The sequence below is a fragment of the Balaenoptera physalus genome, assembly GCF_965194825.1.
Source record: "Balaenoptera physalus genome assembly, chromosome: 6".
In the NCBI taxonomy this organism is placed as follows: domain Eukaryota; kingdom Metazoa; phylum Chordata; class Mammalia; order Artiodactyla; family Balaenopteridae; genus Balaenoptera; species Balaenoptera physalus.
The window spans coordinates 131223587-131241507 of NC_138885.1; the positions used below are offsets into that span (position 1 = coordinate 131223587).

The 17921-nt window shown below is 45.8% G+C and overlaps 1 protein-coding gene across 2 annotated transcripts in view; it reads left to right on the forward strand.

The window, feature by feature from the left end:
• DIS3L2 (DIS3 like 3'-5' exoribonuclease 2) overlaps nt 1-17921 on the forward strand; it is a 380422-nt gene that overhangs the window by 254606 nt on the left and 107895 nt on the right. For both annotated transcript variants that reach the window (XM_082466171.1, XM_082466170.1), the window contains one exon: nt 10866-10978. In XM_082466171.1, coding sequence (XP_082322297.1) covers nt 10866-10978 — 113 coding nt within the window. The remainder of the gene's footprint in view (nt 1-10865; nt 10979-17921) is intronic.

Here is a 17921-nt window from a genome sequence, read left to right on the forward strand (position 1 = left end):
TAAATGTTACATTGAGAGTGCTCATAGCCTACAGGAGTTGAGAAAGAAGCAATTATAAGTTAGTCAAGTACCTGACACTAAGGGGCAAATCCCATAAAGTAAGGGTTAAGAGCTTAGTTTCGGGAGTCTGACCTGCCCTGGCCTCAGTTTTCTCATCTGTAGAAAGAAATCTGTGTCATAGCATTGGGAGCATAGAGTGAATTAATACAAATGAAGTGCTCTAACAAGCAGGCAGTTGATACGCTATTGTTATGGGAGAACCAGTATGGTGGATTCATATCATGAATGTGCATAAGTTATGGATATAATTTTTCCTTAACTTTTGTGAAGCTTTAGGGAATTAGAAAACAGTTTCTCCTAAATGCAAAGAGATTAATTAATGAAACTGAGCAATTAGATCCCAAAAGAGCTGATTAGGTATGGTGAAAAAATAACGAACCCAAACGGACTTCCCCAGAATGAGAGAAAAGCCACTAAGGGGTTTTGTCACCAGGATATAAAGCTTTTAGAAGCTTTTACATCTCAGAATTCAAGGTGACTATGAAAGTTGCTTTAATTTTAGCTGAAAGGAAGGTTGGGATTGGATTAAGCAGTTGTTGATAAGTTAACATTTTGTGAATAGGCATTTAAATATGCATAGATGTTTATGTTTGAAAACTGTACATCTCCTTTAAATTTGGCTTTTAAGAGTCTAGTAATCGTTTTGTTAATAGAGAGGGTTTTTAAAAATAGAGAAGTCCACAGTTGAGTGTGAAAACATGCTGAAATTTGGTTTTCAAACTTATGTCTTTGGGAAGCCAGTCTGCTGGAATCCTGCAAGCCTCCCTGCGCTCCTGCAGGCAAGAGAAATAGGTTCCTCATGCCGACCATACACACTGAACCTCTAAAGTGGTGGCAAAAGCCTCAGGCTGCTACAAACTGGAGTCACATTTCTGGCATGGAAATAGTTGTTTCCTATTCAGCAGGGGTGGGGTATGCCCAGTTCCTGCTACTTCATTTACTGAGCTCACCTTCATAGAACTTGCCTGCAAAGTGCTGAGCTGCCGTTATCCTCCGGGGCAGGTGGCCGATGAGCTACTGCGTGGGGTGGCCGGTGGTGCTTTTCTCTTGCTGTGTGGTGGGGAATCAGGGATAGGGTGGGTGCTGAGGGGGAACACAGCACTTTGTTGGTGTTTCTTTATTTAAAAAAAAAACAAAACTGTGAAACAAGTTACCCATTTATGATATAAAAATTAGAATTTATATATAAGCAGAAAGAGAAAGTTATAATCCTACCACTCAGAGAAAACCACTGTTACCATCTTGATATATTTCTTTCCAGACATTTTTAAGCCAGTTTACATTTTCTATTTTATACTTTTTATCTTTATTCCTTTTCCAGCCTTTGAAAGCTGGAAACATTACAAGTGTGTATGATGTAGAAAGGAGCAGTCCCCATATCCTCAGCCTCCAGAGATCATCACTGGGGACAATTTAATTCTGTTCTTCATAAGTGGTAACCCTCTCCTGCCTCTGTTGGCTTGTCTTTCTTTTAAAACTTGTAGCTAGTTTTACTTAACTGGATTTTTACTTTTTAAACTTTTTTCTTTCCTTGACTTCAACCTCTACAAACCTTTTTTTTTTAAATTTTTGGATAGAGAATGTTGAACATGCACAAAAGCAGACAGAATAGTATAATGAAACCCCTTGTTTCCCTCTCGCAGCCCCATCAACCCTGAAGCCATGGCCAATCCACCCCAATCACATCCCACGTACCCCACGCCCCACTCCCAGCCCTTACGTGGACCTGCTAACTTCGTAACTGCCTTCAAAGGTCCTTCTCGGCCCTTCTGACTTCACTCTCTTTTGGCAACGAGGGAGGATCAAATGCCTGCCCTCCTGCACTCAGAACTTCTCATGAGCCGGTGCTCGGCTCCCTGTCGCAGGTCTGACCGGCTGACCTGGGCTTTCCCCACTCCTGGAAATTCCCAGACGCTGGGTGTGCCAGCCTCACATGTTCAGCTCCTCATTCTCTTTCCTGTTAATGAAGGAGGCCATTGCTCAAATCATCTGGAAGGGGAAAAGTGGAATTTACTACCTGGGTGTTCCTCTTCCATGCTGTTCATATAAATTTAAACTTAGATTCCTGAGAATTAGATTGAACATGACAAAAATTGCTGTGTGGGCAGTTTAGTTGAGTACTTGCAGATTGATAGAGCCCTTTGTAATAACGAAGGAAAAAGGTTCTCTGAGCTGCTTGGTTCCAGAAGGTGAGCTCACCAGTTAAGGAGTTTGTAACTAACGCTCCTCATTAACCCTTTGCTGGGTGGCAAAAAGAAAATACCAAAAAAACAGTCTACAGACTCTTCAAATCCTGGCCTTCACGAGAACCTAAGAAATCATCTTGTACAACCCCCTTCTCATGCCTGGGGACCTTACAATGCATTCAGATTTACTTGTCCCAGAATTTTTTACATTGACTCCTTTTAAGCTTTTGAAATATTCTCAAACCATCACCACGTCATGGCCATGGACTTCTGCCATGGCTCGCTGTACCAGTGGTCAACTTTTGCATTTGATTACATAACCAAATACCACACAGAACTGGAAGACGTCAGAGTTTGAGTTGTCCCTCTTACCTGGCAGCCCAATCAGTGTTTCCACCAAAGTCAAAGGGAATTTGCTTACCCCAACTAAAAGATGGAGTTTGTTGTGCGACCACAAGGTGATCCAAGCCCAGTTGCTTCTCAGCGATGGAGTCTGTCTCTAAAATTCAGCGGGATCAAACTAAGGTCAGGACCTGCATTCTGGCTGGAGGTGCTGCCCTACGTGAGGCCCCTCCTTGCTGGGGATGTCTGGACAGCAGAAAGTCCCTTTCTCTCAGTCCTCTTGGTTGTATTACCCTTTCTGAGCTTTCAGAACACTCTTTTCTCACTCTCTTAAGACTCACTTTGTTGGGAAAACTGGCCACAAGGTCAAGAGGGTGACCCAAGCAAGAGCAGCATGTTTCCGTCATGCACACTGGATAGAAACCAGTCTGTGGGACAGGAAGCCCAGCATCTGTTGCATGTGTCAGTGTGTCTAGTAGGTTATGCTTCTTTTCATCATCTACCTTTGTTTACCAAACGTATTACATCACTGAAGGATTGCTTAACTTGGTTTGCCTGTCAGTGCCATTCCTGAGAGGTTGTGGTCTTCTTCAGGCTTACTGTTTTCACTCCAGTGTGACCTTGGGTGCATTAGTAGAACCATGGTATGCAGGATGAAGGCGCTGACAGCGTGAGGAAGTGAATATGGTATATTCAGCTAATGTCACTTCTCTGCTTAAAACTCCCCAGTGGTTTCCCACTGTACTTGAAATAAAACCTAAATGCTTCGTCCTGGCCCATCAGGGCATCTCTCGTTGGGCCACCGTCTACCTCACTAGCCTCTTAGCTTCCAATTCTCTCCTTTCCAATCTTCTATTCCTTAGATGCACCCAGCTTGCTCCTACCTTCAAACCTTTGCTCTGGTTATTCTCCTGCCCGGGATGCTCTCCCCCATGTCATCATGTGACATCCTTTTTGTATACACAGGTCTCAGTCTACTTCCTCAGAGAGACCTTTCCAAACTAAATCTGAGGTAGGTCCCAGGCATTCTCATCACCTCACCCTGTTTTTTTATTAATTTATTATTATTATTATTAGTTAATATTTATTTATTTGCCTGCATCGGGTCTTAGTTGCAGCACATGGGATCTTTGTTGCGGCATGCGGGATCTTTTGTTGTGGCACGCAGGCTCTTCGTTGCAGCGTGTGGGCTTCTCTCTAGTTGTGGCACGTGGGCTCAGTAGTTGCGGCACACTGGCTCTCTAGTTGTGGGGCATGGGCTTAGTTGCCCCGCGGCACGTGGGATCTTAGTTCCCCGACCAGGGATCGAACCTGCGTCCCCTGCATTGGAAGGCAGATGCTTAACCACTGGACCACCAGGGAAGTCCCCTCACCCTGTTTTATTTTCTTCAAAGTCCTTTTTACTATGGTAAGTAATCTTATCATTTATTTGTTTCCTTATTGTCTTTCTCTCCCCACGAGAATGTAAGCTCCACAAGAGAAGGGACCTTGTCAATCTTGTTTACTTGTATGTCTCCAGCGCCTAGAAAAAAAAAAGTACCTGCCACATAGTAGGAGCCTAACAAGTATGTGTTGAGTGGCTAATTGAGTGAATGTAGGTGGTTATTAGGAGCACGTTTGGGAGGAGGATGTTGAGGATTACGATAGTGACTCACAGCCAAGCCACACGGCTATTTAGCCCGAAGGAGAGAAGATCCAGGGGGCTACGTGCTAACTGTGTAAACATTCAAAGCTGGTGCTATCCCCAAAGTAGAGCCTGCCCTGCTGGAAGAGATCTGCCACTTCACTCATTTCTCGAAGCCAGATTGCTACCCTCTGAGGAGATGGGCTTGTTCTGGGCAGCCCCATGGGGTAGAACTGGGCCACCAAGTGGGAACTCTGGGAAGATGTATTTTGGCTCTACAGGGGGAGATTTTTTTTTACATTGTCATTGCTGTCTGAGGGTGGAGCGGACTACACTAGCGAGTAGTGGTTTCTCAGGCACGTCAGGTGTGCGAGCATAAGTTGGACACACTCTGGGAAGACCCAGTGTGGGGAGGTATGGGGGTCTAAGTCTACACGGTTAGACCAGGCAGGGTTTACAAGCCCTTTCAACCCAGAGTAGCAGCAAGTCTACCCTATGTTTTTATTTTCTTATTCATTCAATAAATGTCATATACCAGCTGTGTGCTCAGGCTTTCCCCCGCCCTTCGTGCTTCCCCCTTACAGAGGTGGGGGGAGATACCTCCTCAGGGCCCCCTTGCAGTGAGCGGTGGGGGGTTGGGGTCGGGGGAGGGCTGCAGGGAGGGTGTCAGACGCCATAGGAAGACACCGAAGTCGGGAGGGGGGAGCCTGGTCTAGGTCATCGGGGAAGGCCTGCCAGAGGGAGTGGGCTTTACACAGTGGTCTGCAGAACTGGTGGGGGTCGTCAGGAAGAGAAATGGGAAAAAAATCCTGAGGGAGAAGAGTGTGGAACCTGATGGCTTTGAGCAGCTTAAGAAGTTCTGTTACAGTTTCTGGCACTTAAGGGCTTAGGGCCAGGAAAGTTGAACGTGCTCAGGGCAGACCCACGTGGTAAAGAATTTTGTCACTATTACTTCTTTGTGAAGCAGTGATAGAGCACAGTGTGCAGAGGGAGGAGTGGAAGAAACAAGCCGAAGGGACTGGAACGGTGGCAGAAGCCAGGCCAGTGAGGCCTCGGAAGCCGGGTCTGGGCTGCACGCCCGGGGCAGTGAGGGCCCGGCAGGGTTTAAACAGTGGAGTGACAAGGGGACTTGTATTTTGGAGAGAGCACTATCCTCATTGTGGAAAATGGGTTTGAGAAATGGCAGGGAGAGTCACACAGAGGTTGTTAGATCGTCCTCGGAAGAAACAGTGGTGGCCCTGGCTAAAGTGGTGGTGTGGGAAGAAGAGAGACGAGCAGATTTCAGAGGTGTTTGGGAGGCGGAGTTCAGAGCGATCGATCAACACAGGCTGAGACAGACCTGGGGTTTTTCAGTTTTGGGCAGTTAACGGTGCCTTTTTTGGTTTAGTGGAGATGATCCCATTTCCTGGGACAGAGAACACAGGAAGAGAAATGGTTTTGCTGGAGGTGGGGACTTTTGGAGGCGTGAGTGTGAGGTGCCTAGGGGACAGCTAAGTGGCAGTTCCCAGTAGACCCTTGTGTATGTCAGTCTGGAGCTCAGAGAGGTCTTGGCTGACGGCACAGACTGTGGAGCCTAAAGCACAGAGTTGATGCTTGAACTCCTGGGAGTGGATGAGACAGCCCAGGGAGAAGGAGTAGCATTGGAAGGGGAGGCAGCCGGGCATGCCAACATGTAAGGGACAAGGAGAGGAAGAGGAGCCTGAGAAGGGGCAGGCACCCAGAGTGGGGCCTGGAGCCAAAGGAGGGAGACATCACCAGGCCTCAGATGCCCTCCAAAGGTCAGGCCAAGACAGGCCTAAAAGGGTTTGGACATTAGGGACCTGAACAGAAGCAATTATTTTTTGCTTTTGCTAGATGAGGTATATTTAGCAAGGTTGTTCCCCTATATTCTGGATTAAAAGGGGTGCCCTACTGGGTCAAGAAGAGCCTCTGTCACCACAGTCCAATCTCAGCAGTGGGTAAAGGTGAACACAAGTGACCGAAGTCTGGAAGGCCCTGGTCTCACTCCTGGTAAGGGAAGCGTAATACTTTCCCACCTGTAATAGCCTTGACCCTTTCAGGTACTTAGGACAGTCACTCTGCCACCAGGTAGAGATGACTGTAAACTAGAAATGTAGAAAGGAATTGTTAGGTCTTAAGCACTTACAATTAAATAGAACTAGAGTTGATGGCTTAGTGGTTGTTCTGTAATCAGTCCCTGTTACGAGTGGCTAAAGAGATTGGCAGTGGGAACCAGGATGGGCTGCGAACAGGGCTGGGAGAAGTCTCCGACAGGACTTCTGAATCCATAGCCGAGAATGTGGCTTCTATTGAATCATAAGAGATAGGGAGGGATTTCTAGCTGTGACCCACTGAGATGAAAAATTGGGTTGTATCATCTTGTCCTGGAGTTACCGTGACAGTGGTTGGGGGGCAGAGGGTGGTAATAAAAGGAACAAAGGCTCTGAATCTGACCTGGTTTTGAATCCAGGGTTTATTGCATACTAGCCAGGTAACCTTGGACAAGTGACATGGAACCTCTCTGAGCCTCAGATGATTCATTTGTGAAACACGGTTTATATGGCTATTGTCAAAGGTACGTTAATGTGTGTGGAGCCCCTGGCACAAAAGAGATATTAAATAAATGGTCACTACTGCCATCCTTATCATTTTTATCATCATTATTGTCAACATTACGTTCATGTAGTTGTTATAGATTACAAAACACTTTCACATGTTCTCACTGAAGTAAAAACAGACTTCAGCTCAATTCGCTCCCACAGAATGAGGTTTTGCCACCTTCCTCTGTCATAGCACTGGTAATACCATATTATCACCACATTGATGTATCTGCCAACCCCATTAGACTGTGAGCGCCTTAAACAGAAGGATCCTCTTATGGATGCCCAGTGCTAGAGTAATCTAGTGGTTCCGTTTCCATGCATCGTGGATCCACGTAAGGAAGCACTTTCTCACGACCAGAGCCCTTCAGAAGTAGAGCAAGTGGCTTCAAGATGTGAGCTCCACCCCCCTTCCCAGGGGTATGTCAAGGGCCGCCTGGCAGGGACATAGTTGAAATGTGGCTGAGCTGATTGGGAGGCTGGCTTAGAAGAGATGGTTCTTAAGCCCCTATTTACGTCCTATTAGTGCTTTAATTGGATGAAGCAGTTCTGGTGTCCACTCAAGTTCATTCACAGGAGCATTTGCAGACTTCCCTGGTGGCACAGTGGTTAAGAATCCACCTGCCAGTGCAGGGGACACGGGATCAATCCCTGGTCTGGGAAGATCCCACATGCCGCGGAGCAACTAAGCCCGTGCACCACAACTACTGAGCCCATGCGCTGCAACTGCTGAAGCTTGTGCGCTCTAGGACCCGCGTGCCGCAACTACTGAGCCTGCATGCTGCAACTAAAGCCCTTGCACCTAGAGCCTGTGCTCCGCAATAAGAGAAGCCCCCGCAATGAGAAGTCTGCGCACTGCAATGAAGAGTAGCCCCCTCTCACCACAACTAGACAAAGCCTGCGCGCAGCAATGAAGGCCCAATGCGGCCAAAAAAATTAATTAATTAAAAAAAAAAAAAAAAGAGGAACATTTGCATGTGTTTAAGTCTGTGGGCCCTGTGCACAGTGAGCCAGACGTGGCCGGCCTTGAGGACTCTTCCTTCCTGTGCTTCCCCAGCTCTTCAGAACTCACAGGACTCACCTTAACCCCAGTAGATGAATATTTTTTAATGTAAAAAAAATTTCAAAGTATAATTTTATATGGAAGACAGTGCGTTTTTAAACATCAAATTGGTCCTGGATGTTTTGGCAGCATTTACTACATAACCTTTTAGATTTATATTTTCTCTTTCATAGAATAAAAACTTCAGTGCCACTACCTCTGGAGTTCTGCAAGTTCACATTATGTAAATATATGTAATAAAATATTTACTTAGGGTTTCCATAAAAAAGGTCCAAAGGAGAGAATAAGAGAGCTTCTCTTTGCTGGTTTTAGAGGCTCTTCTGGGAATTCTGAAATTTAAGCCTCTCAAATATGTTTGGATTGGCCCCCTTCATGTTTTATCTCCTGTAATGAACTCTTTGTCAGTTTGTCAATTTTGACTAAGGACAGAAAGTTCATGTGTAGTAACAACACACAGACTGAGTTTAAAATTATGGTTTTTATCATGATGTAATAATCCTTCTCTTTTCCTTTAGTCAATATTTACCTGTTAGGCTAGTATATTATAATTCTGACTTCAAAAGAAGACACTTTATTTTACCTTCTCCAAGTGTTGGTTTTAGATACTTGTAATATCGAAATTGGGAGTTGTTGAGCTGTGTGAGACGCTTGGCCACATTCTCTTAGGGTTGAGTTCCTCGATCATTGCGGGGCAGGTTTCACTGCTCCCAGTGACCCAGCAACACAGCTGCATGGCTCACATGATGAGGCAGCTGAACTTTGAGCCACGCTGGTTTTCCTCAGCTTTCCAGACAGCCTTCTCCTCTGTGGGAAATAAGTCTATTCTGTTATCCCATAGCAGCCAGTATTTCTTAGATGGACTTGGGTTTTCCCTAATGTATTAGCGTTACAGGACTGGGTGGAAAAACCCAATGCTGCCCTGTAAGAGTGTGAGACAGATGAGAATGGGGAATCTTAAATTCTTTTCCATCCCTGAACCTCTTATTTTAACCACCCCAAGTTTAAACATTTTTCCATTTTAAAAACAGGGAAAAATCCTCCCCCAGTGAAGAAGGAATAGGAGGACAATAAATGGCTACAAAATTTGAGGCTAAAATGTGAGATACCTTAAGACTGATTATCCAGGTAACCAGAGGAAAGAGTGGTGACGTGTCAGTAACTCTTCTGAGTCAACTTGGGAATCAGTCAGGATTCTTTTAGTGAGAATTCAAGTTCAGCTGGATCCTGGAGTTCAAATGAGGTCATCATGATTCTCCCTTTATTTCTTAGACCTATTATTTTCTATATTGGCATGATTATGTGGCAAAAATGTTTCCTTGGCAGCTCCAGACTTATTGTCTAGGGTCCTGGGAGAGAGACCCTCTTTTCTGAAGCCCATATCAGTCCCTGAAAACAGGCTCAGAATAAATCTATTGATACTTGAGTCACATGCCTGTGCCTAGACCAATCACTATGAACAGGAATGGAGTATAGCGGAATTCCGTCAAGCACGTATTTAAATTATAAGCAAATTCACCTTTGTGCTTGTATCATCAGTGTGCTTCTGTCTGCCCATGATGCTTCCTCTCTCCAAACTATATGCCATTTCACATGTGTACTCTTTTCCATATTCTGTCCATTATGTGCATTTTTGTGTGCATATGTTTGTGTGTATATAATCACATATACTACATCTGATAGATGATTTATGGGATGTTCAAGAGGAAATCTTAAATGTATAACCTAACCAGCCCCCAAGCCCACTTTAGGTATGATTCCACCAGCCTGAGTCATCTGACCATGTCTCTGGTAGAACTCATAGAGAAGACAGGGCCTGTTGAAAACACAACCCCACCAGGAAGGGAAAGGGCAATTCTAAAATGGAAAAAAAGTAGGTCTTTTACCACAGTAGGCAAACAAATTGTTGATTCGTTCACTCAACAAACATTGAGTGTCTGTGGTGTGTCAGGCATTCTTCTAGGCACTGGACCTACAACAGTGGACTTGACACAAAAATCCCTGCCTTACTGGAGCCTGCACTGTAGGGGCAGACAGTAAACACATGAGCCAGTAAAGATGTGCCGTGATATCTGATAGTGATGAAAGCTCTGAAGAGAAGACCACGAGAAGCATCTTCAGTTATGGATTAGGTGCTTTAACAGTATAGTTAGGGGAAACAGAGGGCAGAGAATCTCTTCTTGTCCTGGGATTCTCTTTCAGTTGACCCTTATAAGGTAAGAAGGATTTTGATGGGCAGATCCTGTTGTGATTATTATCCCAAGTGTAAGCAAAAGCATGAGCCAAGCAAGCACCTGAATGGGATGAGGTAAGATACGTTCTGGGAATGGAAAGCAGTTTCCCGTGACAGCTGCATAGAGAGCATGTGGCGGATAAGCCGTAAGGCTGGCGAGGTGGACTGAGGCGGGCCCGTGCACGGGCATGAGTGACAGGCTAAGGGGCGACATCACCACACCCACGGTTACGAGAGGGGTATTAGCAGTAGTGTGGAGGGCTAGGTGGGAGGGGATGGAATCAAGGTAGGAAGGCCAGCAGTGGGGCTGAGGAAAGGCTGTGGCCGGGATAGACGGGAAGGGCAGTGCTTTCAGGGGCAGGGTCTGCAGGATTTAGGCATTAATTCCTTCTAGTGAGCTGTAAGGATTTGTTCGTCATCCAAAATGAGTCTTCTTTTACAAGTCTACTGATGTTTACTCAAAGACAAGAAGCCTTTAGAAATGGTAAACACTTGTAAAAATTGTTAATGTGATAAATGATTAATGGGATAAAAGTGGTTAATGGTTAATGGGATAAAAATCTCATCATCTGTTGGCGTACAATGAGGAAAGTAAATATAGCGCAGTGGGTAGGTGGAGCACGGGGCCAGCCTGAAAATGGCAGCCTGTACTCCAAGCCCTGTGGCCTCTGGGAGGGACATTCCTTCTCGGGATGGATTCTCAGGAGGGATTGCCCTTGTCTTCCATTCCGGGCTGATCAACCTTCTTGTGCATCTACAGGCAACTTTGAAGTGGGAGTTCACATCGCTGATGTCAGTTACTTTGTTCCTGAGGGATCCAGTCTGGATAAAGTGGCTGCTGAGAGAGCTACAAGTGTCTACTTGGTTCAGAAGGTAAAAATCAGTTTCCAGTTTCTTGGATTGAAAGACGTGCTTCTATTTAATCATCTTCCTTTGTTTGTTTGTTTGTTTCTCCTTAAAAACATTCATGAGGGACAGCAATCTTGTCTGAACATCTTTTCTCACATCTAATGAGATCTTTAAAAAATGGTTTTCCCTGGGAAGGTGTTTGCCCTCGGTTATTGTATGTTTTCCTGTTAGGCCCTTGTATGTTCAAGAGGAGCCAAACTGAGGCGTTCTCAAGGCAGGACACAGGAACTCATCTCAGGCCTTCAGACTGGCCCTGCCATATAAATAACTCAGACAAGTGGTCAGCTTCAGAAAGAAATGAGGAACTTTCAAACTGTTGTTCCAAAGTGGGGCTCAGCAAACTCCGCCCACACCGTTCACAGTTCTTATAAAGTCTTATTGCCATACAGTCACACCCATTCATTTATGTAATGTCTGAGGTGACGTCACACTACTGTAGGAGAATGGAATGAAAATTTACTAGTGGCCTTTTAAGAAAAAGTTTCGAACTCTGGTGTGAAGAGTGGGGGCTGATCTGCTCTTGACCTGCCCTTTACAAGATAACCTGGTACATCCCAGAGATGCAGAAACAAAGGGAGCCAAGTCTGGGCTTTTCCTCTTAGTCCTGATGTTGCCCCTCTTGGTAAGTCACCGAGTCTCTCTAGACCTCCTTTGACAAGTATTTAATGATGAGCACCAGCCATCTGCCAGGCACTGCCCTAGGCCTGGTGGTGAATGAAAGACCATACCTGAGTTATTCCCCCACTAGAGCTCGTGAATTCTTCTCCAGGCTTCTTCCTCCTCCATTTGACAGTCTGTTCATCTGCTTATTTGGCTCATCTTACATCACTGACTGTATCATGACTTTCACCTCCTAACTTCCTTGAATCCGGTGATCCAGTTTTGGATTGCTACATACACTGGCTTGAACCTTCCCTCCTCCCATGCCCTTGGACATGACTTCTGATGTTTGCACTTTGACTGCACTTACGTGAGAGGTATATCCCCTCCATCTACCCACATATCCCGTGGCCTTCTGGCAGCTGGGAGCCCTTTACCTGGCCCCGTCTCTCAGGGGCGAGAAAGCAGCCCAGGTGCCAAACCGGCTCCATTCTGGGAACTTCCAAATGTCATCACCTAGAGAAAGGAGACAGCTACCCAGTCTCCCTCCACTGCCTGCTCTGACTGGCAGCTCCCACTGCCAGCACGCCTGTGTGCCCACACAGCTGGCAGGGGAAAAGCCAGTCTCTGAGCACTGCCCTCACTCACAGCATGTCCTGGGAGGCCACTGTGCTTTGGGGTCCTGCCTCTCTAACTCCTGGGAAAATTCAGCCTGCTGCCTGCTCCAGATGGAAGTATCTAGTGGGGTGCCAGGCTGTAGGTTTGAGAACGCCAGCAGCATAGGGATCCTGGAAAGGCGGTTCTCTGAGCCCCTGACCTTTATGAACCTGCAGATCTTGGAACAGCATTGAGACACATCTGCAGGACAGCATTCCCCTGCTCTTAGTTATTGCTGACCTCTCTTCACTACCACCCCTTCAAAACAAGGGCTTGGGAAACTCATGCTCCTGAACACGTGAACCCCCGCTTCCTGCTCTTTTCCGGTACGCACTGGCCCTTTTGTGGACGTGCTGTCTACACCCTGGCAAGCAGGCCACCAGGGGGTCTGTGTGCTGCTCACTCTGGAAATGCCCCACCCCTAGCGTCCCAGGAACCTGACCCCATGCTTTTATCATGACTGGGCCATGGCCGTAGGGAAAGACTAGTGTCATCTTGGCAATGCTAAGGGTGGTAGCAGATCTTTTTAAGAGGCAGTGTTCTCCTGGGTTCTGTTTTTCTTCCTAGCTAGAGATCTGAAAACTGTCACTGACTACTTCACATCAGTTCTCCTGGATGACCCTGTGGCACCACTGCCATACCTACCACCTCCCCATCACATCATTTCCTGGAATATACCATCTGCCAGGGGTCTATTCAGACACAAAGACAGAGGAACCATATTCCAAACACATGATCGGCCTGGGGCCCAAGGCTTGTAAGTTCACCCAGCTATTACAGTACAGTTTCGTTCCAAGTCTGAAGCCAAGGCTCTCTACAAATAGAGGCATCAACTTGTGTCAAGGGTTTCTTAGCCTCTCCCTCTTGCCTGTGGAGCCCACTTCTGCCAGAACTACCACAGCTTCAACACGGCCATCATCTAAGGTTTTCACCCATTCCATAAACCCAAGACCTTCTGTTGCTGTGCTCTGAGGCACAGGATTAGGACTCCTGGCACCTCAGCCATACCTGGCAGCATGTGTGACATGTGGAAGATGGACTTCCATACATACCTCTGCCAGGTCCAACAGACCATGTCATTTGGCCTTTGAGTGGTCCAGCCGTCTGCTAGCAATAAAAGCACAGAATCTCTACTGAGCAGAAGGGTTGCTGCACAATGGAATCACCATTCATTTCCCCAACCCTGCCTTGTACAGATCCATTACTCCCCCACTTACGTACATGGTCCTGGACCATTTACACCAGCAATCTTCATGCCAGCCTCAGGAGGGGTATGTTCTACAATCCCTGGACTCCAGTTCCAGCAAAGTGCCTATGTGGTGCCCACGAAGGTGTTGGCAGTTCTAGAACAGAAGTCTTCCGGGACAGTCCAAAAGTTCCTAGGATTTCTAGCATTTACCAAGTTCCTCTCACATTTCCAATCTGTCCACCGCAATAACTAACCTCTCAGAAGGGAAGAGACAAAAATTAACTCAAAATGAATCACAGACCTCAATGTGAAATGTAAAACTATAAAACTCCTAGAAGATAACATTGGAGAAATTTTAGATGCCCTTGGTTTGGCAATGACCTTTTATTTATTTATTTATTTATTTATTTATTTTATGTTTACTTATTTTTGGCTGCGTTGGGTCTTCATCGCAGCGTGCAGGCTTTCTCTAGTTGTGGCGAGCGGGGGCTACTCTTCATTGTGGTGTGCGGCCTTCTCATTGCAGTGGCTTCTCTTGTTGCGGAGCACGGGCTCTAGGTGTGAGGGCTTCAGTAGTTGCAGCACATGGGCTCAGTAGTTGCAGCGCACGGGCTCTAGGGTGGGTGAGCTTCAGTAGTTGTGGTGCGTGGGCTCAGTAGTTGTGGCGCATGGGCTTAGTTGCTCCACGGCATGTGGGATCTTCCCAGACCAGGGATCGAACCCGTGTCCCCTGCATTGGCAGGCAATTCTTAACCACTGCGCCACCAGGGAAGTCCAGTAATGACCTTTTAGATACAACACCAAAGGCACAATCTATGAAAGAAAGAATTGATAAGCTGGACTTAATTAAAATTAAAAATTTATGCTCTGCAAAAGACACTGTCAAGAGAATGAAAAGATAAGCCATAGACTTGGAGGAAATCTGCAAAAGACACATCTGATAAAGGACTGTTAGCCAAAATATACAGAGAACTCTTAAAATTCAACAATAAGAAAATGAACAACCCATTTAAGAATAGGCAAAAGACCTTAATAGATACTTCACCAAAGAAGGTATACAGATGGCAAATAAACATATGCAAAGGTGCTCCACATCATATGTCATTAGAGGAATGTAAACTAAAATAGTAATGATGCTACTACACTCATATTAGACTGGCCAAAGTCCAGAACACTGACAACACCAAATGCTGGCAAAGATGTGGAGCAACAGGAACACATTCATTGCTTATGACAATGCAAAATGGTACAGCCAGTTTGGAAGAAAGTTTGGCAGTTTCTTTTAAAACTAAACATAGGGCTTCCCTGGTGGCGCAGTGGTTAAGAATCCGCCTGCCAATGCAGGGGACACGGGTTCGAGCCCTGGTCTGGGAAGATCCCACATGCCACGGAGCAACTGGGCCCGTGAGCCACAATTACTGAGCCTGCGCGTCTGGAGCCTGTGCTCCGCAACAAGAGAGGCCGCGATGGTGAGAGGCCCGCGCACCGCGATGAAGAGTGGTCCCCACTTGCCGCAACTAGAGAAAGCCCTCGCACAGAAACGAAGACTCAACACAGTCATAAATAAATAAATAAAAGAACGTGAATTTCTTTAAAAAAAAAAAAAAAAAAAACTAAACATAAAAAAAAACATAAAAAAAAAAAACTAAACATATTTTTACCATATGATCTAGTAATTGCACTCTTTGTTTTTACCCAAAGGAGTTCAAAATGTATGTCCATGCAAAAATCTGCACATGGGTGATTATAGCAGCTTTATTCTTATTTTCTAAAATTTGGAAGCAACCTCCAAAATGTCCATCAGTAGGTGAATGGATAAACTGTGGTACATCCAAACAATGGACTATTACTTGGCACTAAAAAGAAACCAACTCTCAAACCATGAAAAGACATGGTTCCTCCATAGGAACCTTAAATATAAATTACTAAGTGAAAGAAGCCAGTCTTCAAAGGCTACATACTATAAGATCCCAACTATATGACTTTCTAGAAAAGTGAAAATTATGAAGGCAGTGAAAAGATCAGCAACCGCCAGGGACTAGCAGAGAGGGTAAGTAGAGTAAGTAGAGCACAGAGGATTTTTAGGAAGTGAAACTACTCTGTATGATGCTATAATGGTAGATACTTCTCACTATACACTTGTCCAAATTCATAGAAGGTAAAACACCAAGAATGACCCCTAATGTAAACTATGGACTTCGGGTGATAATGATATGTCAGTGCAGATTCATCAGTTATAACAAATGGACCAGTCTGGTAGGAATGTTGATAATGGGACTGTGCATGGGGGTGGGGGGGGATATGGGAAATCTCTGTAACTTCTGCTCAATTTTGCTGTAAACCTAAAACTGCTCTAAAAAAGTAAAGTCTTTTTTTTTTTTTTTTTTTAATTTTAAAGGCGGGAGAATGGGACTCTTCTAGGCCTTGACTGCAGCCATGTCCTTTAGGGGCTGGAGATCCTGTGGCCTGTGGCCCAAGTTTGGCTCCGCCATCTTGGTCAGCCAGCGGTTGACAGTGATGTCTTCAACCCCATGGTGGAGGTTGTCCTGTCTGGAAGCCTCTACTCCCTCTCCAGGGAGTGCTGGCTCTGGTGTGCATTGTCCCAAACGGGAGCCAGAGCTATCATCTGTTCAATCCAGTGGAGGCCCTCCCTAGGGAAACCTAGCACCTCCTCTCCCCTGCCCCATAACAGTACTTTCTGGATCACTGCAACCTAGAACATGTAATCAAAACCCGAGAGCTCCACCTGCTCCACGAGAATTGGACATCTGCTTTCTTCAGGGGTTCAGCTTTGCCTGTCATTTATACTGGGTGCTCAGAAGCACCGTTCATTTTCGGCCATTCCAGTAATGAGAATACAGGAGGAGAGGGAGATGGAGTTGATTATTAAGCTGTGAAATTCTGGGTCAGAAGCTGCATGATCATCCAAACCCAGTTATAATTAACAGGGTGTTACCAGTGATAGGTGACCTCTGTGCACAGTGATACCTAAAAGATCCAGAACTTTCAGTCATCTCTCAATAAGAATGGGAAGCTTTATCCTCATCTGAGCAGGGGATGTTCTACCCCAATGACTTAGCTTGTTTCAGAGCAACTATGCCCCTATCTGGCCTCTGTGACCTCGTCAAACCTAAATGCTGTGTTAAGAACTTCTGTTTGACCCCCATCCCTCACAATGTCTACGACACCTGTGCCCAAGCTGTGGGCGGATATACGTGGCTTAAGGGAATGCAGCACAAACGTGTTACCCACACATATCACTGAACGTCAGCACATGAGGCTTCCTCCCTAACCTCCCCTCCCATGGCCATGAAGCTGGAGCCATCACCATTCCATTGTCATCCATATGGACAGTGCTGGCCTTTAGTTTGTGTTTATATTTTTGCAGGGCCTGTTCAACATTTTTCAAGTTCATATCCACCTAACCTTCACTCACAACCAGACAAGACCTGTTAACCTGGGACTAGAAGAATTATTGTTACTGTTACACCCCTTTCTACTGATGGCATTCCTTGTCCACAGTTGTCTCCACTCATTTGTTTAATATCCTCATTCATAGTAACTGTAACCTCAACTTCTGAGCTTCCCCGGCATGGGGTAGCCAGCGAGTACCTAAGGAACCATGAGTTACTTAGGAGGATCTTGCATTTCTGATAGGCCAAGAACGGGAATAAGGAATATGTCAGTCAAGCCTGGGTCTCATAAGACATTCATATGGAAGATGCTGTTTGACTGTCCTCTTCAGTACACACAAACCATCTGTTAGTACCAATACTCTGGGTCTTTGGAAGTGCCAACAGTCATTGAATCCCTGGCCTGCCAACTTCACCCACCTCTCAGTGCCTTCCTGCCAACTATGTCTGCTCCTCTACATTGTATCCACCTTACCAACACTTGATGGACAGCCTGAGGCAGGGAGCCCAAGTGTCTTCTAGCTTGTGATACCTGGGAATGTCACAACTAATTGGCATTTACTCTACTAGGAAAGGTGTGAGAAAGAGAACCCAGCTCCCACCTCAGAAATCTGCACAACCCACAGGATAGCTAAAATAAAGACATTTAGGCACTTCCCTGGTGGTCCAGTGGTTAAGACTCCGTGCTCCCAATGCAGGGGGCCTGGGTTCAATCCCTGGTCAGGGAAGTAGATCCCACATACCATGACTAAAAACAAAACAAAACAAAAAGATCCCACATGCCGCAACTAAAAGATCTTGCATGCTGCAGCTAAAGATCCCAATGCCGCAACTAAAAAAAAGAAAAAGATCCCACACGCGGCAACAAAGATCCCGCGTGCTGCAACTAAGACCCAGCACAGCCAAAGAAACAAATAAATAAATAAATATTTTTTTAAAAAAAAGATAACACCAAGTATCCACGAGGATGTGGAGTAGTGGGGACTCTCACTGCTGCGGGGAAGGCAAATTGGTGCAACCACTTTGGAAAACTGATAGTGTTATGGAC